This window comes from Vicia villosa, linkage group LG3, assembly GCF_029867415.1.
Source record: "Vicia villosa cultivar HV-30 ecotype Madison, WI linkage group LG3, Vvil1.0, whole genome shotgun sequence".
Classification (NCBI taxonomy): domain Eukaryota; kingdom Viridiplantae; phylum Streptophyta; class Magnoliopsida; order Fabales; family Fabaceae; genus Vicia; species Vicia villosa.
In genome coordinates, this window is record NC_081182.1 from 78,087,470 (window position 1) to 78,113,710 (window position 26,241).

At 32.8% G+C, this 26,241-nt stretch overlaps 2 protein-coding genes and 1 non-coding gene across 3 annotated transcripts; 1 reads left to right on the plus strand and 2 right to left on the minus strand.

Moving 5' to 3' along the window:
- Positions 1-8,544: 8,544 nt before the first annotated feature.
- LOC131656144 (uncharacterized protein At5g39865-like) lies at positions 8,545-9,729 on the minus strand. The gene has a single exon (XM_058925904.1). The coding sequence runs from the start codon at positions 9,634-9,636 to the stop codon at positions 8,935-8,937; it is 702 nt and encodes a 233-aa protein (XP_058781887.1). The 5' UTR covers positions 9,637-9,729; the 3' UTR covers positions 8,545-8,934.
- Positions 9,730-18,199: 8,470 nt separating this feature from the next.
- LOC131658373 (uncharacterized) lies at positions 18,200-18,607 on the minus strand. The gene has a single exon (XM_058927677.1). It carries the CDS (start codon positions 18,605-18,607, stop codon positions 18,200-18,202), a length of 408 nt encoding a protein of 135 aa, XP_058783660.1.
- Positions 18,608-24,733: 6,126 nt separating this feature from the next.
- Positions 24,734-24,928, plus strand: LOC131593648 (U2 spliceosomal RNA). Its single transcript, XR_009281039.1, has one exon. It is a non-coding gene; the product is annotated as a U2 spliceosomal RNA (small nuclear RNA).
- The last annotated feature ends 1,313 nt before the right edge of the window (positions 24,929-26,241 follow it).

A 26,241-nucleotide genomic window follows, 5' to 3' on the forward strand; every position in this document is an offset into this window, starting at 1 on the left:
AGGGTTATATTAATTCCAGGAGTAAGTTATTATAACTCACTCTAAATCTAGACCATTGATTCTTTTCAATCTAGTGGTTAAAAATAATAAGTAATTAAATGTGGAGAGAGAAAACTATTACTTATTATTTTTAACCACTAGATTGAAAAGAATCAATGGTCTAGATTTGGAGTAAGTTATAATAACTTACTCCTGGAGTAAATATAACCCTTCTCTCTCTCTCTCTCTCTCTCTCTCTCTATATATATATATATATATATATATATATATATATATATATATATATATATATATATATATATATATATATATATATATATATATATAGAGAGAGAGAGAGAGAGAGAAGGGTTATAATTTGGGTCTAATGCATCTTTTGATCCCTCAACTTAATTTGAAGTTTTACTCACATTGGTCATATCAATTAAATTTTGTAAAAAACCGTTAACTTTGGCAGACATGATACTCCAGCTAGTATTACTTTAGTTGACATGGAATTATTTTAATTGACTTAAAATATTTTGTTATTTATGATTTATCAAGCATTATTTTATCTGTTTTATTATTATAATATATGAATCAACATTCTTCTCTTTTTCCCAAAACCATAGCCGCCACCTCTCCATCTTCTTCTTCTTTCTCTCTTTTTCCCTATTATGTTAATGTTACTTCCTATTTTAACAATTTAGAGATATCCAAACATTCCATTTAACTTTCTTCATCATTATTTTTTTTATTGCAGAAAAGAAATGACGATTGTACTGGTCAGAAAGTACAAGTGTGTATTTTTTATTGCAGGGAGACTCAGAGATCTTAGTAGGTTTATAACACGATATGATTGCTAGAAATAGCCCACGACGGCAAGAAGCCCTGTACGGTGGTGTTTTGAGATGATTTAGAAAACTTGCTCACGTGAGGTGAGAGGTTCTGCCGATGACCGATGATGCTTGATAGCAAGCATATAATTACCGATAGTCGCTCTAGTGAGCGTTGTGCTCTTTAAGGTGTGGATAATGTGTATCACTTAGGGTCTGTTTGTATGAGTTATGATTTGATCTCTCTCCTTGAAATGAAATGTATTTATAGGGGCCTTTAGGGCCTAAGGTTTTCTTGGAAAGGGTCATTGTCCACTAAATCAATAGAGGACTGTTGAGTCCATATTTCCAAGGGGATCATGGGTCAGTTAATTTCCTTGACTTTCTCTCTGCCCAAGAAGCGTCTTATCTCATATTTCTTACGTAGGGGTGAGGGAAAAACCATTGGCCAAGGCAATACCTTCCTTTGGGGGATATTCTATCGTTGTCTCTTCTAGTGAGGTCTAATGGCATCGCACTAGGCGATCCCTTTTACAAATATAACACTACGGGGATTTGGGATTTGTTACAACATAAAACATGTATACATTTTTTGTGAAAAAGGAATGCGTTACAGTGTGGAAAACACAATGAATCGGTTACTTGAAATGTTATACTAAAATCAATGTTTTTTCTTTTTGTGTTTGACACATTTTTGTGATTTAGTGGTTGTAGTTATGCTTTTGAAAAAGTGCAGTAAAGAAAATCACTATTTTGGTGTTGACATGATTGGGTATGTTGATATTAAATTTGGGTTCTTTTTAGGATGGCTTAGTGTGATATAGAACGAGTATGATAGAAAGTGTTGGTTGAATTTATTTTAATTTTTGTTAGTTTTTTCTTGTGTTTGTTTTTGCAACTACTAAAGATGGAAACTGAGACTTTCCTATACACCTCTGAGTCAATGAACGAGGGACACCTTGACAAGCTTTGTGATCGAATCTATGATGTTATTCAAGACGCTTGTCTCGAACTGGACTCAGACAACAAGGTTGCATGTGAAACTTGCACCAAGACCAACTTGATTATGGTTGGATTTTTTTCTGCAAATGTGGGTTTTGATGCTGACAATTGGAAAGTTCTTGACCGCAAATAGTTTATGATGTTAGTTCACAAGATCAATCTCTTCGCATCCCACTTCATAGATTCCTTTCAATGTTGTTACAAATGGCAATAAGAAGATATTTTTGTGAATATGAAGTGCTAGACGTAAAGAACCACAATACTATTAGCCTGTTTGGATACACGTTACAAAAGCCAAAAGCACGTTGAATTTTCACGTTGACGCAGAAGCTACCTTTTGGAGCTTCTTGAAATCACGGCAGGAGGGTTGGTAGACGCGCGTTTGGTTGCTGAAACGCCAAACCAAACAGACACTATACAAATTTGTGCTAATTGGTTGTTGATTTTTTAGATTTTTGAGTTTTGTTTTTTATATTCTATTGTGTGAGTGATTATTCTATTTTAGAAAGAATTGTTGATTATTGTGATAACAATGTGGTGTTATATTTTTTACACATTATTAACAATTCGCTGAGGTTTTTAACCTCCAAAAACAAAACATCTCCAGTTTAAACAAAATAGTCGTTTTTAAATATATGACACACAACTTGTTTGTAAATATATGACACACAACTATAATGTTTTAAAACGAGAGAATTAAAATGTTTTTGTATTATATACTCGTTTGGTCATTACACTCGTGTTAATTTTGATTTGGGTTGAATTAAATTTTTTGTCTAGTTTGATAGCTAATGTTATAATACAATGTGCTAAATGATTTCCTTTGGTGATATATTTCTTTTTCTAAGGAGTTTAAAAAAAGCAATAGATTCATATAGTTAATAAATAAATAATTATATTAAAAAAAACAAAAAAACAAAAAAAATGTATCGTTTTTGTACTACATATGAAAATATAGTGAGTTTTGGAATTTATCATGCGCCGGTGACTTGACTTAAACTTGGTCAAGATAAAAACATCAAGATTATGTCTTTGTATTGTAGTGAACTTGGTAAAAGACTCCCTTGCCGATTTCGATGGATTTGGCCATGTGGTGAGCTTGCTTGGAAATTACACTCCTTGTACATCCTGTCTCTAAATATATATAGGCATTTGTTGATTAAATTGTGAAGAATGTTTTTTTTAAAGGTAAAATATAATATAAAATAAAAGAAGGATTGAAATAGTCTGGAGATATTAGACGTACCACCACATTTTGAACAACAAAAACACAGCTGTTCGCGAAAGGGATAAAAAGAAAAAAACATGAAACACCAAAACAGCCCAAATGGAAAGTATAGAATCGTAAGTCCCAACATGTAGAAAGGGCAAAAACCCCTAATTAACCAACTCAAATGATTAACCGAAAAATTCTTTTTATTTTCTTTATATTTTCTCTATTTCATAAACTTAAAGTTTCAAAATCCCTTATTATTTAGCATCTATACTTGACTTCTTCTATGTGATAGAAATTTGATATAATTTCTTTGATAGACTTCGTCATCAAATGTTGCTTAATCAGAGATCCTCAAGGGCGGGCTCCATCGAACGCCGCTTGACACTAGATGTTGTAAGCATCAGAACCACCAAAGATTATTTTGAAGATGGTTATACATGCAGGCACATAGTTTCATATTCTCCCCCTTTTTATGATGGCAACACATATCTCAAGAAGGTGGACAAACAAATAAATAATGATAAAGTATTGGAGTGGTTAAACTCCCTTTGCCAAATAAATATAAAGAGTATACTTCTCCCCCTTTAGTATTATAAAAAAGATGGATAATAAACACAAGGCAAACACATAGATCATATATACCACGTAGAAAAAGAGAGTAAGAAGAAGGATACAAGACATTTTTATAGATATTAATCCATGCAAGATTGATTAAATATTCGTAATTCAAAAATTTTCTTTAGGAAGAGGTTTGATAAAATATCCGCGAGTTGATTAAATGAAGACAAATGCTTAATTACACAATCTCTTTTTTTAACATATTCTCTCACGAAATGATGCTTAACTTCAATGTTTAGTCAGAGAGTGAAGAGCTTAGTTTTTTGTGAAGTTTATAGCACTAGTATTGTCGCATTTTATCGGGCTAAGCACATAGAGATAAAACATCGCTTTATCAAAGACTATGTTCATAAGGGTTTTTTAGACTTAAAATTTATTGATATAGACCATCAATTGACTGATATCTTTACAAAATCCCTTATTGAAGATAGATTTGTCTTTGTTTTGAGGAGTTTGAAAATGGAAAATTGTCCTGATTAAATGATAAATCTCAATATGTGTAGCCTCTGGATGGTTAAACTGTGATTCTGAGAAACGTGACTCTGAACTAGTTAGTCTTCTAAAGTTAGAAGGTTCTTTGGGTCAGAAGGTCCTAAGTCAAAATTCCTTTGGGACTTTTTGTCTTCTAGACTCTGAGTTATATTATTGTGGCTAAGAAGTGAGAAAGTTGCCCTACTATTTCTTTCGGCTGTAAAAAAAAAATTCTTGAATGACTTTTGGGAGTTAATTTTTTTAGTAAAACAAAATCATGTTGTGGCTCCCCTATGTCATTAATTCATAGAATAACAATGATCACTTATATCAAACGTGTCGTGTTGTAAAAGTTATTTTCGTTGGTTTTCAAGGTGACGATTAAGTTCTCTTTTGTTTCAAATCTGAACCTTGATTCGTTCAAAATCTTACACTTCCTCTTCTCCATTGTATTTAAACACCATATCCACTACTCACTCCTCATATATCCTACTCTTTTGTTTTTTTCCCTTCTTGTCACCACCAATTTCTCCTTTGGGAGATTCCTTTTCCCTTCTTGTCTCCACCAATTTCTCCTATGAAATATCTTTCTCATATATTGTTATTTTTTCAGTACCCACCTTGTAATTTTAACTGATTAATGAGTATTTCTTTTCATTATCATCAATATTCGTAATTTTCATTTGTATCTATCTATTTATTTGATTGATAACAAAAGGAGAGAAATAGTTAACTAGGTATGATTTTTATTCATTTTTATCCTATGGTAAATACCAAACATTTAACAATTTTGTGGATTAATTTATAAGATTATTGAGCTTATTGAATTTTTAGCTAAATCAAAATTTTCATAAGTCTTAAACACATGAGGAGCTTGCAAACCTCACTCTGTATACTTAAGCTACGAAAATTTTGAAGGTCTAAAATTCAGGGAGAGCTTTCAAACCTAACTCTGATTTTTAGTTGATTATTTATTAAGTAAAAAAGTACATCAAAATATTTGTGTTTGTCATCATCAAAAGGGGGGGATTGTCTGGACAATATGATTCTACATCTACAATCCTTAAGGTTTGATGATAACAAAGTATAGAGGACAATTTTATGCATTAATAGTTTTATTAAGTGTGCAGAATCTCAAGATAATGAAAGCGGACTGTGGACTTTGAACAAAGATGACTCTGGAAAAAGTAGACTCTGAATTGTGCACAAAGAGACTCTAAACTCTGGACATCAACAATTACAACACTCAATACACTTAGAGCTATTTCTTGTATATTTTCTTAAGTGTATATTCTGAAATTCACTTTGTGTATCTATTTGTTTAGAAGAATTTGTATACATACACAATCTTTGTATTTTAACTTTGGTTAAATTCTTTGAGGGACTAAGTTTAGTCCGTAACCTCGAGAAGTTATTGACAATTTGTCTTTGAGTTTGTAATTTGTTTGGTTAAGGTCCTTGAGGGACTAAGTTTAGTCTGTAGTCTTGAGAAGTCATTGACAGTTAGTCTTTAAGTTTATAATCTAATTGATTAGTGGATTAAGTCCTTGTGAGAAGGGCGAAATCTCTCTGAGGAGTGAATTGAATTAGCTTAGTTAACAGTGAACCTGTATATAAATCATTATGTATTTTTATCATTGTGGTTCTTGTCTTTGGTCACCAAAAAAGTTGTCATATCTGAAACTCAATTCAACCCCTCATTTCTTGTGTTTCTCGAATCTTCAATATGCTCTCATAAAGTAATTGGTCAGAGTTTCTATGAAACCACAAGTGTGGTTGCATATGAGTGTTGCATAATTTTACCCCAATTAGACTAGTATCTCGTAAGAGATCCAAAGTAAATTTTCTTTGATATAACAAAATACCATATTTTATCCTGGCAACCTCAAAACCTAGGAAATATTTGAGAATTCTTAAATCATTTATGTTAACTTGTCATTTAATAAGGCCTTAATGTTTGCAAATCCACCAATATCAGTCCCTCCTAAGACCAAATCATCCACGTAGACTAGGATGAGAGTTGATTTTGCAACGTTTTTCTTGGTAAACAAATAGTAATCAAACTTGGATTGTATGTAGCTAGAATTTATTAGAGTTTCAATGAGCTTTGTATTCCATTTTTTGCTTGCCTTCTTCAATCCATAATGAGATATTGGTAGCTTCCACGCCATATTAGGTTTAGGCAAATCAAGACCATCATGGGCTTGCATATATACTTCTTCATTAAGATCATCATGAAAAAAATGTAGTGTTAGAATCAACCTGAAAAAATAGCTAATTTTGGGAAGCTGTAATTGCCATGAATACTGTAATAGTTGTCATTTTCACTAGTGGACTGAAGGTATATAAGTAGTCAATACTTTCAGTTTGAGTGAATCATTTTTCCACTAACCTTTATTTATATCATTCAACGACACCATTGGCATGTAATCAGGGCCGTCTTTGAGGGCGTGCAAAGCGGGCTACCGCACAGGGCCTCAAATTTTCCAGAGTTAAACTATAGCTAAATAGGGCCTCATAAAATATCAGGTAGGTTAAATCATGAGTACATAGGGCCTCTAATAATTTTTTATGGTTAAATTGCGGCTAATCTACACAGGGCCTCCAAAAACTTGTGACGGCCTTGCATGTAATTTAAGCTTAAACGCCCATTTATATCTTATGGCTTTATTATGTGTAGACAACTGAACTAAATTCCAAGTGTTGGTTTTCAGTCTGTATAGCACTCTTCAAATTCTCATCACAAATTGATTCCTTATAAGTATGTGGTTTAGAAACAGATGACAAGTTAAGGATATAATGTATGTGTGCGTGTTTGTGCTGAAAAGAAATTATGATAAGAAATAAAAGAAGATATAGGATACTTTGTGAAGATGTTTGAGTAATAGGAGAATTTGAGCTGTGAATTGTATTGTTAAGCAGGTTGCAATGAAAGTTTTTTTTAAGTGTGAAGGAGGTTTAATAGCTCTAGTTAATCTTTTGAATTAAATTGCATTGGTAGATGCAATATGTGTAGGACAAGAGGAACTATGTGTATCAATAGAATTTTTAGAACTATGGTGTGAATGTGATATAGAGTGTGAGAAGTATTTTGAGAGTTTTGAACCGGTGTTGTTGGTTCTAAGTTGACAGACACAAGTACATGGGAATGAGATTTAGGTATGGAAATAAAATCAAACAAAAAAATCTAAAACAGGAGGATTATAAGTTTGAGATGTTGTACTATTTTATTAATCCATTAAATATGATTCATGTAATTAAAAATTTGGCTTTAAATAAAGAGGTGTGCTATTGATACACCGTTTTTAGTTACATCGTATATTACACTTCAATAACACAAGCAAAATCATGTTTGCACAAAAACCAAAAATTATAAATTATTAAAAATTAAAAGTGGTATGATTTTCATATACTATTACGGTGTAGTGTCAAATAATAGTGTAAGAATAGTTTTTTCCTTAAATAAAAGACACTTTAATGAGATGATTAGTTAGGTTGATGGATAATTAAGCCAAGGTGCCCTTTTAAATGCACTTTATTTCAATAAATCTCTCCTCTCTCTCTTCATGACTATTGGGACATGACTCTTGAGATAAAATGTGATTGTTGAAATAAAGTGCCTATAAAAGGGCACCTTTAATAAAGCAACACAAACTTTTCTCATTTTCTCATTTCCTTCTCATTTCTCATTTCTCTTGCAAATACACAAAATTTTCTTCATCATCAAAAAAAGATGATGGTGTATGAAGGATAGTCACAAATGTATAGGTGAGAACGTACCATTCACTTCTCAATTCAACTGCACCAAACATCTTGAAGCAAATATTTTGTATCAAACAATTTGATTGTAAAAAATTAATTGTCATTTGAGATTTTGAGTCAGTTTTGGAACGTATTTGAGGTTAAATGAAAAATTGGACATATATAAAACACAAGTTAACAAGAAAGTTTTATCAAACACAAAAGTTCCTACAAATATTTTAGTAACTAAGGATCCGTTCGGTACTTTTATGGCTATAACTTAATTCTCATCATGCAGTGAATTTTTTTCTGGAGAAACATACATGGTCAGTAGCATTAATAATATCTAAAATGAAAGTTTCAGATATAATAAAATTGAGAATGACAAGGAAAATATCTGACTCTAATATCATATAAAAGGTGAAAATATGAACCCCATTTAAAAAGAAAAGAGATAAAGCTCAGCATAAAATTGCATTTCACAAATTTGAGTTTTACAAAGCCACCAATCGGTTATAACTAATTAATCAATTGGACTAAAATAAACAAACTTGTTTCCCAAATTATCTTTGCATGCTTCCTATCTTTACATTTACATTCAACACAATTATGCAGTTTTACACTTTCATTTAAATCATTTTCTTAAACAAAATTTAAAGATTCTGGAAAGTAAATGATGAGAATTGATATTAAGTTACTCCGAGAGTTAAGTGTTTAGATTTACCTGAAATTTAGTCACCTGAAGAGCAAACTTAAGATTACAATCAATTCTTAGTGTCTAATATGAGGTAAGAAATACGCACTTCCTTAATTCTTGCAAAAGCTATTTGATCCACTGCTAGTATTTCAGACAATATCTTTAAGTGAAATGGCATAAAAGCACTTTTCAGTCAACAACAAAAATATACTTATTCTCTATAAAGTTTAAACTATTCACAATAAACTAACATTATTCTCACACTTGGTCAAATGAGATAATCATTTACCAAACCACTCTATTTTTTAACTACTAGTAAAACTTAACAGTCAAATGACTCAAATCCTGTAAAATAAAAAAGTACACGGAAATTACTATTTGGTGTGACGCGGCAGTACAAAGAAACATGCAGGGCACCTGATCAAACCGTTGGTATTGCATGATAAACACGTCTTGAACCCACTCTTCTCCGCGAACACTCTATGACTTCCATCGCACTCATCGCAAACCACAAACCTCATTCCGCCGCAAAATTCACACGCGTTCGGATTCGTCTTCGGTAACCGTTCAATCATCACCTGCAATTCGCCGCTATCGTAAAGCTTTTTGAAATCCTCCACGCCGCCGATGTATTCGCCTCCGATAAACACGCAAGGTAATTGTACATTCCGGCGACCTAGGATCTCGAAAAGCTCATCGCGGAACCGCTCGTCGACGCACACATCGCGCTCGTCGATTGCGGCGGAGAATCGTTTGAGGATGGATCGGACGGTTCGGCAGTCGTTGAATGTGCGGCGGATGACGCGGAGGCTGGTGTAGTAGACGACGATGCCGCCGTGGTCGAGGTTGGACGGGACGGTGACGGAGGAAGGGATGGCGCGGGCGGTGGTGCTGACGGATCGGAGGAGAGAGTGAGAGGTGCTGAAGCGGCGGCAGAGAGTGGGGGAATTAGGTGAATCGGGTTCGGGTTGGAGGATGGTTCGGATATCTGAACGGTGGGTTCGGGTTCCGCGAGATGAGGCTCGTGTAGTGGTTCGGTTACCCCGTGATAAACCTAACCATGATGATAGCCACATTAGTGAAAAGATGAAAAGATTAAGAAAAAAAACGAGAGAATTTTGTGTTACTTTACTACTGAACTGTGAGAAATTTAAAGCAGTATTTACGATGGGATTAATATTCGTGTAGATAATTACCATTTTCATAAAATAATAAAATATTTTATTTGATATGTGTTGGTGACTTGGTGTTATCATTTTCTTGATTTTTTTTTTAATTTCTCAGTTAAATTGTTTATCCTTTATTACACTTTTAAGGTATTTTTTAGAAATGATTTCATCTTTATTTTAATATTTTAATCAATCAATATATGCGGTTTTGTAAATGTTGCAGATTTAGGGTTTGTTTGGTAAAAATAACGGTTGACAGATAAGTTAGTTGATAACTTATGACTGATGACCGATGGCTTATAGCTTATAGCGGATGTTTGAGACCGATAGCTTATAAACTAATTGAAGTTTTTGATAAAATTAATAGTTCAATTAACTTATAAATATAAAATGAGAAAAAAAATTAATATATAATTATTTTATTTTAAATTGAAATAAATTATAAGGGTTAAAAATAGATTTTAATTAAAATAATAAGAATAAAAAAGAAAGAAAAAATAATAATCTATAAGACATAAGCTAAAACGCTATTTGAAATAGCGTATGAAAAATAAGCTATAAACTAGCAAAATAAGCTATAAGCTCGTGATGAAAAGACTGTTATCAAACGGGTCTAAATTATCATATGAGTTTATAAGACATAAGCTTGAGCTCGAAAACATGTCTTACCAAACAGAGCCTTAGAATCAAATAAATTTTTATTGATATTTCATTTTTTTATATATATTATCATGTATATATCGTTTTATACTATTAATTTGATGCTTTGAGTTTGTTCACAATTTAAATTTTTCTATTATTTTAGTAAATTTTGTATTGTTTTTTAATTCGTTGCTATCGATTTTGAATAAATGATGTTTATAAAAAAATTGATAAATCATTTTTATTTTAATCAAAATTAAAAATATTTAACTATATACTATTATAATACCTTCAACATTAAAATTATTTTTTAAATAAACTTTCGTTCATAAGTAGCTGATTAATTTAATTTTATGTGATTTTTCATAAATTTTATCTACAAAAAATATTTTAAATTAGTGTAGGTCAAACATCAAATATGAATATGAGATATGATCAAATGACATCAAGATGTCAAAGTTTAATTTGACACCAAATCTCAATCGTTAAAAGAATTGATCAAACGGTCATATAAATAGCCTATTTTTTAGGCGAAAAAATAGACTATATATTTTTTTTATAATTTTATTTAATTTAATATAATAGATAGATTTAAATTTTGACTTACTATTTTTTAGTAATAATTAACATTTCATATTAATTTTATCCATAAAATATTAATAATTATAGAATTTTTCTATATATTTGACTAATTTTTTCCAAACCAAACAATATATATAAATTACATCCATTTTTATATTTTTTTTACATATGATATTCTGATTTAAAAATGATTTTGTTTGTAGTAATTAGTGATTTAAGTTACTTTGATGACAAGTCACTATGGGTGATTGTGGTATAGTACAATCAATTTTGAAGGAAAACGTGATTTATCTAATGATAAAATTAGGTGTGGTTCAAATTTGGATGACAATTTTTTTTTATACTGATGAGGACATAAGCCCAAAAGAAAAAGAAACAACTACAACGAAGAAACAAAGGAAGGGATAATTTCTAAAGCATCATAATCCAAAAACGTCCGTAAGAAATTCGGCGCTTTATTGTAAATAACAAAATCCTTCTCCACGCACCCACGATTTGCCAAGACATCCACACAAGCATTAGCATTCCTGTAGACGTGAGAGACTATGACAACATCCATCAAAGACATGATATCAATTATTCGACGAAGAATTGAGACACATTCCACGGATCTAACTTTTATGTCCTCCAAAGCCACCATAGAATCACAATTAATCTCCACCTTACGATATCCTAACAATTGCATTGTTTTCAATCCTTTCAGCACTCCCTAAAACTCTGCCAAAAGAGCACTACAGTTTCCAACATTCTTGGAAAAACCGTCTTTCCACTCTCCTTTGTGAATCCTAAGGATACCGCCACAACCAGCACTATTATTACATTTCCTAGCACCATCCGTATTCAGCTTTATCATGTCCCTAATTGGGGGCTTCCAACCCTTGAACTTGTTATCATTTCCTTATACGTTAACTACTTTATGAAGATGAGACGCAACCTTGTAGTCCCGAACTCGAGCAATGATGTAATTAATAGGATCCAAAGGTCTAACATAATTATTGTTATTGTAACGCCTCGGTCTAAGCGTGGAGTTCTTATGGAACGGACTACCGAAAAGAAGATGCATCTTGTTTTCGGTAGCCCGTTCCATAATAACTCTATAGTTAAGCGTGCTTGACTTGGAGCAATTCTAGGACGGGTGACCTTTTGGGAAGTTTCCCGGAAAGCGTGTGAGTGAGGTCAAAGCATGCTGAAAAGAACCGTGTTGGTTTGTGGGGTCAGTCGATCATCCCGAAAGCAGCCTGAGGCGTTACAATTAAGCTTTTCCATATTCCTCCACGTCCACAATGCGTGATACGCGGTAATCCAAATATTACTCCACCCATCATCCTCCATACCTCTATAAGTAAGATTTATCCAAATCCACGTTATAACATCCACCAAATAGAACTCTCCTACTAGATCGCTTGGCACCAAGCTCTTCCAAACTTGCATACTTTTCGTACAATCCCGCACAACATGTAAAGTATTTTCACAAACATGACCACACATATTGCAACTAGCATTTCCAAGCCCTTTCTTACTCTTACTTTCGTTGGTAAGAACCTTTCATGTTTAAGGAGCTATAAAAAGGTTTTGCATCTCTCCGGCACGACAACTTTCCAGATGTTCGTCCAATCTCTATCCGCCATATCAAAGTTATACCCTTCTAGATCATTAAACATATCTCTGACCGAGAATTTATCATTACCTGTACCTGCAAAACAAAATACATCAGGACCTTGCCTAATACTAGGAGGCAGACACGACTTTAGCTTATCAATCCACTCCTCTGGCAGCCAGCTCTCAAGGATATTTAAGTTCCACTCACCATACTCATCAAGCAAATCACTCACTCTTGCTCCACTTAGGTTTCCCGGAATATTAACATTGTAATTACTCTAGCAATAATATTCTCCTAACCAATTATCCTCCCATGCTGCAATCATATTTCCATCTCCTATTATCCACCTTCCAGTTTCAGTCATATCCAAAATTGTACTCGCAATATCACGCGATAAACTAGAATCTGTAACTTTGCTATTTGCACAATCACCACTATTCCACACCTTGTATTTCTGCCGCAGCACATTACACCATAACTCATTGGAGTTATTGTACATCTGCCAACCCAATTTCATAAGACACACCTGATTCATCACATTCAAGTCTCGCAATCCCACTCCTCCTAACGATTTCGGCAGCGTCATCTTTTCCCATGCAACAACATGCAGCTTACGATTCTCACTGGTATCACCCCACACAAACCGCCTTTACAACCTATGAATTTCATCTATACAAGTCTTTGGAAGCTTACTTGTCATCATTGGATACAAAGGAATTGCTTCAATGACGTTATTCGCAAGAGTTATTCTACCCGCATGAGCCTGACTATTTTTCTTCCAACAGTTTAATTTTGCAGCAACTTGCTCCACAATATATTTATAATCACCACGCTTCAGCTTCTTTCCATGCAGAGGAACCCTAAGTTACCGCCCAAACTGTTTAGTGCATATGTATTGAGACATCTGCTGCAGCTGCACTTGAGTTCTTCGATCGATATTCTTGGAAAAAAGAAAACTCGTCTTATCGTGGCTGACCTCTTGCCCCGACATGTTGCAAAATTCTTCAAGGGACTGCATAACACAATGCATTTGCATCTCAGTTGCCTCACCAAAGATCAATAAAGCATCCGCAAACATGAGGTGGGAAATCCTAACACCTTGTTGGCTAAGCTTTATACCCTCTTCCATCTTTTATTAATAACTTCTTCTTCTATTAGATGAGATAATTTGTCTATGCATAACACAAACACATAGGCGATATTGGATCACCTTGGCGAATTCCTCGTTGAGGCCTAAAGAAGTCATTCCTATTACCATTCCAATTAACATTAGTTTAAACACTAGTAATAGAATGCATAATCACATTCAGCATGTTCGCTGGTAATTTCAATTCTTGCAGCGTGTGTCATATAAACTCCCAACTCAACTTATCATAGGCTTTTGATAAATCTACTTTAATAGCAAAAGCACCAATCCCACCTTTCATTCTGTCCATTGTATGCATAGCTTCCTTGGCTATGATTATGTTTTCGTAAATCAATCTTCCAGGAACAAAACCAATTTGAAAAGGAGATATCAACTTGTCCATATGCTTCTTAAGTCTCCCCACCACAATCTTGCTAATAGGGATGGTAATTTGGCCCATCCCCAGTGGGTACCCACAAAAAATCCCATATCGGGTAGGGTAAATACCCATAAAAATGGGTATGAGCACGGGCACGGGTAATTACCCATTAAAATATGCGGGTATGGGTGCGGGCACGGGTACCTTACTACCCAACCCGCCCCATACCCAAACTACATATTTCTATAATGTCATTTATATTATTATATAAAAATGCACGATTCTAAATTTTTTTAAAAATATATCGCTATTAAATCATTACACATTTTAATAAAAGTGTTTATTTGTTTCTTAACTTAACAATAACATACATAATTTTTTTAATATTGTTAAAAAGACTTAAATTATATGATATTTTCTAATTAAACGATTTAATTTTACTATAAATGCGGGTAAACGGGTACGAGTGTGGGCATTGAGGTACCCACAGGGTACGGGTACAGGCATGAATATTGATACCCACACGGATTTAGGCTCGGGTACGAGGATTTTTTTAAACTGCGGGTATGGGGACGGGTACTATAGTACCCTGCCCAAACCCTGCCCATTACCATCCCTACTTGCTAATCACCTTATAAATAGTGTTACACAAGGATATTGGTCGAAACTGTGAAACCAAATTCGGATTCTCTACTTTCGGTATCAGGCAGATATTGGTATGATTAATGGCAGCAATATCAATCGGATTCTGCCATAGCCTTTGAACAACCGTACAAAAATTGCTACCCACTACTCCCCAAGATTTTTGATAGAACCCCGCAGAAAAACCATCAGGCCCAAGGGCCTTCCACGACTTCATCCTAGAAATAGCTTTCCTCACTTCTTCATCACTAACCATCGCATCCATCATGATAATGTCCTCCTGCATAATTTCAAGAAATGTTATTGATGTTTGCTTCCAGCTATTCCACATCCCTCCTAGAGAAAACAAGTTTTTATAAAAATCATTTACGAGCTTTTTAATCTCGTCTTCATCTTTAATCCACCTTCCATTTTCCTCCTTAAGCATAAGAATTTTATTTTTCCTTCTCCTGTTTACCGTTTTTAAATGATAATACTTAGTGTTTCGATCTCCATCAATCAACCATTTGGCTCTAGATCTTTGGAAGCACATAAGCTCTTCCTGTCTAAGCACATTATATTGTGGAGTTCTCCTTGCAGTTTCTTCTCCAGCTTGATCAATCACGTGTTGGTGTATCTATTCTGAATTTTGCATTGAATTCCATGTAATCTCGCCATGATTCCTATTTTCACACGCTGCACGTGATTAATTGAACACTTCTTCCATTTATGAGCATCAGTTTCAATTTGTTTGAGGTTTTGAGTAAGCTCAGCATCATGGTTCCAATATCCTCTAAGTCTTTCAAGATACTTCTCCTCAACCATCCAAGCACTCTCGAAATGAAATGGTTTCTGCACCTTCTTATGATTGCTGCAATTTAACATTATCATAATCGGGTAGTGATCAGAAAAATCAACTCGAGTTAATACTTTAACTTGGGCTTCCGTAAACATTAGTCTCCACTCCTCATTACTCATAGCCCTATCTAACTTTTCATAAATTCTCTGCCCCCACGATAATAGGACCTCTCCAAGTGTAGAAGGGACCTTTAGCTTGCATATCAGACAAGTTACACTCCTCAATTTGGATGACAAATTTAAAAACTCAATTTAATAGAATTCAATTGAATGCAATTTAATTTGAGTTCAATTTTAAATATCTACTACATCCGGATGAGTTCTGGTATGGACCGCAGATATGTTAGAATAAGATTTGTTTGAATCAATATTCTGTATTTTGATGATAACATTATATATGAATTTTGTATAAGATAATGTGGTACTCTAATCCTTTGCATTTTTCATTTCAGGAAATACATAAAGAGTATGCACAAATCAGCGCTCAGAAGCACTGACTCAGAAGGTTCTGGATGGCTATATCAGAACATGCTCTGGTAAGACATCAGAAGATGGTCAAGCAGAATCAGAACATGAATTGAAAGCGTCAGAAGAACATGAAGTCAGAAGCAGAAGCTCTGAAGCTCTGAATGGTATCACGCTCAAGCTTTTCAAAGTCAGAAGACAAGAAGATGCTCTGCACCAAGCTGTTGACTCTGATACTCAAACGTTGTTATTCTACAAATCTGAGTCCAGAAGAAAGTACAAGATGACATGCTATTAAGTCTAATCTCTGACTGACAAAAGGAACGTTAGAAGCTATAAAAGGCAAAGTCAGTAAAAGCAGGAAAAGCAAGGCTCGAGGTAGTTGACAAAAGTGTGAAACATTAAATGCAAAGCTGTACTATTCACGCAAAGCATTAAATGCTCCCAACGGTCATTTCCTCTCAGCGCCTATAAATAGAAGTTCTGATCAGAAGCAAAAAAAAAAAGAACACTTGTGCAAAATACTGAAACGCTGTAAACTTACAAACTTCATCTTCAACCTCACAAACTCTTGTAATATTTAGTGAGTGTTAAGCTTAGAACTTAAGAGAAATATCACTGTTGTGATTACAGCTTTATTAGAAGCAATCTTACTCTTGTAAACATTATTTTACATTGTTTGTAAAAGGTTCCTAGAGTGATCAAGTTGTGATCTGTAGACTCTAGAAGACTTAGAAAGTTTCTAAGTGAAGAATTCCTAGAGTGATCAAGTTGTGATCTGTAGACTCTAGAAGACTTAGAAGTTTTCTAAGTGGATAACCATTGTAATCAGTTGGATTAGTGGATTAAATATTCAATTGAGGTAAATCACTCTAAGGGGGTGGACTGGAGTAGTTTCGTTAACAACGAACCAAGATAAAAATAATTGTGTTCATTGTTTTTATCTTACAAGTTATTGAAGTCACACTTATTCAAACCCTCTCTTTCTAAGTGTTTTTCTATCCTTCAAGATATGTTAGCAGTTTATCATGAGTATTTAAATAAATTAGAAAATATCAAAATATTATAGGAAAAAAGAAAAAAAAATAGAATGTAAGAAAATATGCATTCGTTTTTAAAAACTTCTATTGTTACGAAAAACTATTAAACACATAATTTGTAAAAAATCAATTGTGAAAAATAGAAAAAAAAAGTTATAGGATTGATAGAGTTGTAATAATAAAAGTATTTAGAGTTAAATATGTTTTTAGTCCCTATAAAATTACCCGAAATGGCTTTTAGTCCCTATAAAAAAATATTGACTTTTAGTCCCTATAAAATTACTTTTGCACTCAGTTTTAGTCCCTGTAGAGGGATCAAAAGTGAGTGCAAAAGTAATTTTATAGGGACTAAAAGTCAATATATTTTTTATAGAGACTAAGAGCCAAAATTGAGATATTTTTAGGTACCAAAAACATATTTAACCCAAGTATTTATAAAGTATAATAAATAAGACAAAAAGATATTAAAAATTAAAATTAGGTGAAAATCAGTAGAAAAATAATTTTACATAAAAGTCCAAAAAGAGAATGATATAAAAGAATTAACTTTAATATTTTATTTATTAAAATTTGGACTATGGTTTAAAATATAAAAAAAAATGAAATTAGTAGTCCGATTGACATAAGTTTTACTTTTATTTAAGGGTCATGCTAACATGTGTCCTTAGGGATATTATATATAATTAAAAAAAGTTAAATAAATGTAACAAAATTATATTTAAAGTTTCGACACATTGAATGCACGTGTTCCAAGAAAATATTTCTATAAATAGCTTATTAACTTGTGCTAGCTATTGCCTATTGGGGCACATATTAACTTTTTTTCTTTATTTGTCTGTACAAAAAATTGTAATAACCCGTGCGTTCGCACAAATTTTTGTATGATTACACATGCGTTCACATGATATTGGTGTGTTACCCGTGCGTCCGTACGGGTACAGACATGACACGCACGCTTTTGTTTTCAAAATGTAATAAAATAATAAGAAAAATGAAAAAATATAAAATTTGAAGAAATATGTGAAAAAATATTTTAAGGCTAATTATAAAAGTCAATAAGATTGAAGAATGAATAAATATAAAGCGATTCGATGGATCCAGCTCACAAAAGATCAAGAAAAACTTAAGGAAACAACAACACAACTAGGCAAACGAACCTAAGGCATCATAAGAGTTCCTATTTGTTTCCTAAGATTCGGTTTCATCCAACATCGCTGGATAATGGTATCAACAATTTTTGCTCCAATGTCTCCATGAGTTTTCTCCTTCTTGAAGCAAACAACATTACGGTAATTCCAAATCTCATAAATTGTTTCAGCAAAGTAGCATTTCAAAACCATTGCTCTACATCCCTTACCATTGCGCTCTTTCAGGATCCAGTCTAATTCCTCTCTCCATATTAGCAGATTGTGATCAATCTGTAACCGATTGAGCACAAATTGCCAAATTGTATTTAAAGGTTGACATTGGAACATGATGTGGTTGAGTGATTCATCCTCCCTGCAAAAGCAACATCTAGTATCCTGAATAATTTCAAATTTTGCTAACCGATCCTTGGTTGCCATTCGCTCATGGCAGGCTTGTCACATGATGAAAATAACACGAGGTCTAGCTGCATTGGCCAACATGAGTTTCCTCCATCTAATCGGGTTATGGATCTCAATCAATCCCTCATACATGGCTATCGTATGGAACTTCCTCAATTGCATCAGTCTATTCCAATTTCTAAACAAACAAACTTGCTGCCTCGACTTCAGAATAACTTTGTTTTTTTGGATTAATAAAGTATTTTTCTTCCAAAAAAAATATTAAATTTGAAGAAATATTTTGAAGAAATATATGATGAAATATGTAGTAAGATATTTTTGCAAGACGATTATAAACAGGACGGACATGCCTGTTTACCACCCCTAATCATACTACACAAATATTTGAAAATAATATTTATTTTAATGACCATCAAAATCCATTTTTATATTATATTAAATAATTGAATATTTATAATAAAAAGTTATAAATAAATATTTATCAAAAATTTATTTTCTTAGATATCTAACATAAATATACTTACTTATTTTTCATATATAAATTTTAATTTAAAAATATTTTTTTGAATACTAACATAAAGATCATAGTTAATTAAACAAATTATAAAAATGATTAAATATTAATTTATTTTTTAATACAAATGTATTTATTGTTATTATAAAAAAATAGTGAACAAAAATTCATAAATAATAATAAAATATAGCAAAACATTGCCATTAATTTGTCGTGTATCCATGACAGCCTTAATAGGAATAGTAGTATAGATATTAATTTATAAACTAAAATTAAAATAATTTATTATAAAAAAAATTTCAAATTTTAATTAGACGCTTGTAACTCCCAATAAGTATAAATGGTCAATCAAATTCAAATATCTAAGTGAATATCAAGGAGAAGTTAAATGAAGTTAAATGTTTGACCAACTATTCATTGTCTTTCTATTCCATGTGTCTATATTTGCATGCACCACCACTGTCAGAGCCATTGACTTTTTTCTACCGCTAAGACTATGAACAATGGTTTATAAATTCAACACCCTCCTTTTTTATTTTTTATATTCCACATCATTTTCTCTTTCTTCCACCTAATAATTCAACACATGTTCAATTTTTACTCACTACATTGATTTTGTTTAATAAAATTCGACACCTTACTCCACCACCATTCACAACACACTAAAAATCTAAATATTCACAAAAACCAATAAGAATTTGCAAAATATTTTATTTGGTCCCACTCCTTCCTCATTCAACATGTTGAATGTTTTCAACACCAATTAATCCACATCACTTTTAACACAATTCAACACCTCATTGCAAGCATTCAACTATTGAAAAAATTATTCAACACCTCTATTGTACGTAGCCTAAGATGGGGAGTATTTCTCCTTGAATTTGGTTAAGTCTTCATCAAACTTCTTTTCCATATCCACCTCCTTCTCCCAGTGTCCCGTTTTCATAGCAGCAATGCTCTCCTCGTGGGCTTGGAAGAGCTTTTCCATTTCTTCAACAAAGATCTCCATCTCCTTCTCCTGGACTTCAACAAAATTAACATATCCCTTCATCCTACATCCAATAACATTAAATTCATTGTCAGTCATTGAAATAAAACAAAATTTGTGTCATGTGCTAAACTTGAGATATGAATTGGAAAATATGATCTCAAGGAAAGAATGTACCTTACTTGAAGCATTATGATATAAGTTGGAAAAGGAGCGAAACTTTGATATCCTAAAATAATAAAATACAAAAAAATTATAGACAATCATAAAAGTGGAATTGTGAGGTGTTGCTCCCTCATTCCAAAGTCATCAACCACGTGAAGTGGAACTGCTAAAATTTTTAAATCATTCTAAGTAGTTAGTTTACTTGATTTCTTCTTATACTATTGGATTTTGAGTCAATTCGAACCAGTGGTCAACAATCGAAATAGAAGAGAAACAAGTAAAAGTTTGCGCACAAAAGAGAAAAATTTATGGCAATTATTTTGTGGATAATTGATCAGTAAAGAATTTTAAAATTGTCTTTTTTACTACAATTCATATTCAATTCTGACAGCTTTTTACAGTTTAGGAGACACACTTGACTTTTTGCTCTTCTTCCTTTACTATCACTTATATTACAATTTGTGTAAATATTGACTTCAGATATATAAAAAATTGTGGATAGCTATGCCCATTATGCATTATGGTAGATTATGGACTCAGCTAAAAACATGGTAGCGGTAAAATATAATGCTCTTCCTAAACCCTTAAAATCCTACCAAAATCTTCATGAAGAATATAAAAAATAGAACGAAGAATATACCAAAATTGTGTTCATAAACAACAGCAATGTCCTCTCTATGACAGGTTTCAACAGCCAGTAGTATTAATTCATGCGTTAGATGAAATAGTTGTCCAAGACAGGGTAGATTCCAATGTCTCAACAATCGCCTTGTCATATCCTATGTAACCTGCACTGACACCATTATCACAATGGTGTCTATATATACACTCTACACCCTGTAACCAGAACAAAACAAAACAAAAACATATCAGTTAATACTTAATACATGGAATCACATTCTCTTTTTCAATTGTTTTCTCAAACCAAAAGAATTATTCTAAATAAGGACCATTTCACTGATCAGTTTATTTATCGGTTTCTTCATAAGACATAATAAGCATCAGTCATGGATCAAACAGGATTATCAGTGACAAAGGGTTTCATATCTCAGGTTCTATGCAATATTCATTTCCCATCTCTCCCTATTTTCAAGCATTTATGGTGAGTTTAACAAACCATAAAATATAATTAACCATACATATTAATTATATAAGCACTAACAAATCTATCAAATTCAGGCAAAGCACATTGTTACCATCAAATTGAGTCTGAAAAATCTCACCTGAAATGCATTTCTCGAAGGTTATTTGATAGAAGGCAACTTCTTTCATTAGACTGTTATCCAATATGTCATCTCAAAACAAAATTTCTTGTCTATGAAAATGAAAACAACAACCTTCTTAAATAGGTTAAATCATCAAATAACCTGTAACTAACACAAAAACCCTAAAATCCGAAACAAACACTGGCGGCAGGATGAGCGAAACAAGAAGAGTACAATGGGTAGGAAGGAGCGAAGCAAGAAGAGCACAATGAGATTGGTTATAAACTGTTATTCTTTAATTTCTCTTTGAAACAAGATTACAAGTGTTACAGATTAAAAAATAAGCTCTCCCACCCTAATTAGGATGTGTAGTATGCAATGATGAGAGACTAGTATGCTATTTATTATAAAACTAACACACTCAAGTAATGAGCTCTTACGTACACAAACCCATTACACAATCTAACTTAAGGAACAAGTTAACTTAAACAATTGGGCATAACAAACAGGCCCAATTCGACATGAAATCTAGGTTGAGTCGGTATGGCCGAATTAGATTGTCCAAGGTCTTTCTTTTCGGCCCAGAATATTATCCATGGAACTTGGGCTGTTAAAGAACACACTAGTAGGGATGTTAAAAAAAATCCAAGAACTGAACCGAATTGAACTAAAATTAAAATAACCGAACTGTTATGTTTGGTTAGTGAATCAAACCATTATGCACAAACAATTCTAAAACTAAATCGTAACTGAAATCGAACCGAAACTGAACCCGAACCGAAACAAAACTGAAAATGAAAAATGCTAAAAACAATTTTTTTTAAAAAAAACATTGAAAATAGTTTGACGGTTCAGTTCTTTGATAAACTATTCAGTTTGAAAAAAAAAGTCTTCTAACGGTTCAGACTTTTGAAACGGTATACCAAACAAATAATTTTGGTTCAGTTTGGTTCATAGTAAATTGAAACGGTTTGATTTAGTTCGAGTGAATTTTTACTATAGTTTGGTTCGGTTCTAATCATTTTTTCTCACGAACTATACCATGAACAACCCTAGTAATTAGAATGTCCAAGACCACAAAAATCACATCTAAACACTTTAATCCGTCAGATAAAAAATTGACTTGATGTGTGACACATAAGTCGTATGTATCGACTCATAGAGGAAAAATTTCTTCTGTGTATCGAATCATACAAATAAAATGTACAATATGTGCCGACTCATGTAAACATAGTCTACAAACTTTACTATTTATCCCCATGTGACGACTCATTCCTCGTATGTGTTGACTCATAGAAGAAAAAATTCTTCTGTGTCGACTTGAAGGTTGCATGTGTCGACACATGCATTACAGTGGCCACATGCTTTAAAATTCACTTACATGTGTCGACTCATAGAATGTATGTGTCGACGCTTGAACCTGTTTTTCACTTGAAGACTGATTTTTGCTGCATGGAATCTTTTCTTAATGCCCTAATTTTTTTCTAAATGCATTCTGAGATGTTTTTATGCATTCTAATGCTAAGATGCACATCATGACTCAGATGATACTGTCGATGTACAAAAACGCTAAAGATCCTAGTTTTGACATAATACAAAACATCTATTAGGATAGTGCAGTCACACTTGTTGGAGTTAGATCACCCATTTCTCGATCCCGAGCAGAAAAGTGGCATCGTTTGTGGGAATCGACGTACGACTCCTACGATTTCCACTAGAATCGTGTTCGCTTTGCAATTGCCGTCGGACAAACGTATAAATTCTAGATCTGGATTCCTACGATTCAGATCCAGATCTCCGGTTAAATTCTAGAGCGGAAAAATGCTTAAAACAAGTTAATTTTTTTTTTAAAATTGAAAAATAGTTTGACGGTTCGGTTCTCTGATAAACTATTCAGTTTGAGAAAAATTGTCTACTAACGGTTCAGAATTTTGAAATGGTATACCAAACCAATAATTTTGGTTCAGTTCGGTTCTTAGTAAATTGAAACGGTTTGATTCAGTTCGAGTGAACTTTTACTATAGTTTGGTTCGGTTCAATATTTCTCACGAACTATACCATAAACAACCCTAGTAATTAGAATGTCCATGTCCACAAAAATCACATCTAAACACTTTGTCCATTCACATCTTTTGAAAATACACCACGACAACAACATGCACGTCTTTGAAACTTAAAATGCTACAAAAGCATAACGACTAAATATCTATCCTAAATAAAAGCATTAAATATTCCGTATATATTTGTATGAAGAGATATTTCACTTTATAAAAAAATTATTTCATTATTTTAGTTAATGAGTGGAAAGCAATTTATTAATAAAAAAAAACAATTTGTGTAAGTTGAGAGTGTGGTTTTAATAATAAAACAAAAATTAGTCTAGCATATTATTATTACTATTATTATTATTATTATTATTATTGAGAGAAGTTGATTTAGAAATGGAAAGATTAATTTAATGTGGTGTTACAAACACACATGGGTTAAAACAAGGGTTGAAAAAGAATGATTAAGCAAGAAGAAGAAGAAGTAATCTAGCGTGTTTATGTTAAAGACCGGTCGATCTACATTCCAAGTGTGCGGTAGCATTGTGTTAGCTTCATTCCTCAATGACAAAGAATGCTTGGTGCATGACAAAAGATAGGAGACATATAAGTTGCTTAAAAGAAGGCTACATTACATGAAGAATGCTGCATTGCATTGTTGTTTTATTCTACCATATTATAATTTGAAGTGGAGGAGTTATATGATTGATAACAGGGCCTACCTAAACTAAATAAAGAAAGAAAACATCCAAGCAGGTATGTTGATTCAGTTTAGCTTTTTAGTGTAGAACATTTTGGTAATCTCTGTGATTCCTCAATGATGATAATGAATGTTACGTCACCCTATTAATTGATGCAGCAGTGAAGCACATGTCTTAGATTGAAGTGAAGCATAATCAGTAGATTTGTGAAGCAGTAACAAATTGAAAGGTGATGATAAGTTTGTTTGTTGTGGAAACTAGCAAAAAGGAAATGACAATGACAGTGGTTGTAAGTTGAAGTTCACAATGGAAGGAGGAAAGAAAGTGTAGTACTTGAAGCTCACAATGGAAGGAGGAAAGAAAGTGTAGTACTTGAAGTTCACAATAGAAGGAGGAAAGAAAGTGTAGTACGTACAAATATAGCCAGCAAAGTTTTGTGCAATGGTTGCAGTCCCACATCGGGAAGGCAAAGAAGAAACAGAGGAAATAGGCAATATAAAAACTGAAGCGAGCCAGAGAAATAAGCATACCTTTCTCGGCCTTTTGGCTAAGATCAAGTGTAGTATCTGTTCTTATCAGTTTAATATCTGATATGTGGGCCAATGGTCCACACGATATTAAATTTATTTCTTGAGGGGGAGAGTCCACCACAATAGCTTGCTATTGGGCCTCTCGCGTGTCGCTCTTGCGTTGCACTATAGCAATTGCTGGCGCACCCCACCAATTCTAAGTTCAATTTTTATCATTTGTTCTTTCAATAACATTTAATACTTGAAATCGACAATATTAAGTATCTGTAAATTATTAATAATTTGGCAAATTTTATACATTCTGAGTTTTGCATTACAATTTTTCGATGTGGTACTAATACCAGGGTTCTTCATTGCAAGACTGCTTTACTACTCCTGAAGCTAGAGTTGAAGGTTATTATTGCAGACAGAAATTTCTTTTTGTGAAATTGGTCGCAGCTGCATTAGAGCAAGAAAGTTCTTGTTTTTGAGTATAGTCAAATTACTTTGGCATCCACCTAGTCTTCAAATAAGATTCATCCATTTTGAGTTTCATATCTTGTTATCATATTCTAACAATCATCAACAGTTTTAAGCCATTATCCAACAATGATAATCATCATACAACATGTTTAATCTTTAACTATTTTTTACATATATTCCATAGAGTTTTATTTCACTCTTTGCATTTTTATTTAAATTAATTCTTCCAAACACATTAAATATTAGTTTCATATCTTAGCTACAATTATAGTTTGCTTATGTTTTTCGAGTACTCAATTAGAACTTTAACTATATTTAAAATTTGAATTGAGAAATTCTCTCACGTCAAAACTTGAGTTTTTATGACATATTCACAACACACATTTTCTATCATGTTCATGAGAACACCAAATGTTTACTTGATGGAGGTACTAATTACTTAAGTTGTTTATAGTCGCACCAACATACAAGTTATAAAAAGGGACAACAACAAATATATTTGTCTGTAAATTATAAAGAGTGACAATATGGATGATATTTGTCTGTAAAAAGGATGCGAGCGTCGTCATTACGTGTAGAGTATATTTAAGTTTTAATTATTATTACATATATTTCATGTTTTTTGTTAATCTTAAGTGTTTGCATGCTGCTACGCTGAAGGGATGTCCCCGCTAAGGGAAGTCAAATTTAAGGTCTATATCATAAAAGCCAGAGAAAACAAAAGCCGTTGTAAAATAGTGTGGCGTTTGCTTAGCAATAATCTTAAAACAGAGGAAGTTGATATCCAATTATTTCCAAATTATGATAAGTTAAATGCTGTCGAGAAACAGTTAAAAATAGTTGATAACACACTTGGTGGAAAGGAGAAGCATGTGATGCATGTGAATATTGAAGATTTAACGGTAGCCACCGCTCTACATTACCAAGATAGGTTTGATAGTACAAAATAATTCCACATCCTCTTTCTAACCTTGGATTGATTTGAAGTTGGTGCAATGGAGTTTGTACGTGATCTAAAATTAGTTTAAATTCGTTGCTTTTA

Bases quoted from the DNA above. Each gene is read 5' to 3' on its own strand.
- LOC131656144 (XM_058925904.1), bottom strand. From the start codon at position 9,636: ATGTGGCTATCATCATGGTTAGGTTTATCACGGGGTAACCGAACCACT.
- LOC131658373 (XM_058927677.1), bottom strand. From the start codon at position 18,607: ATGGCAACCAAGGATCGGTTAGCAAAATTTGAAATTATTCAGGATACT.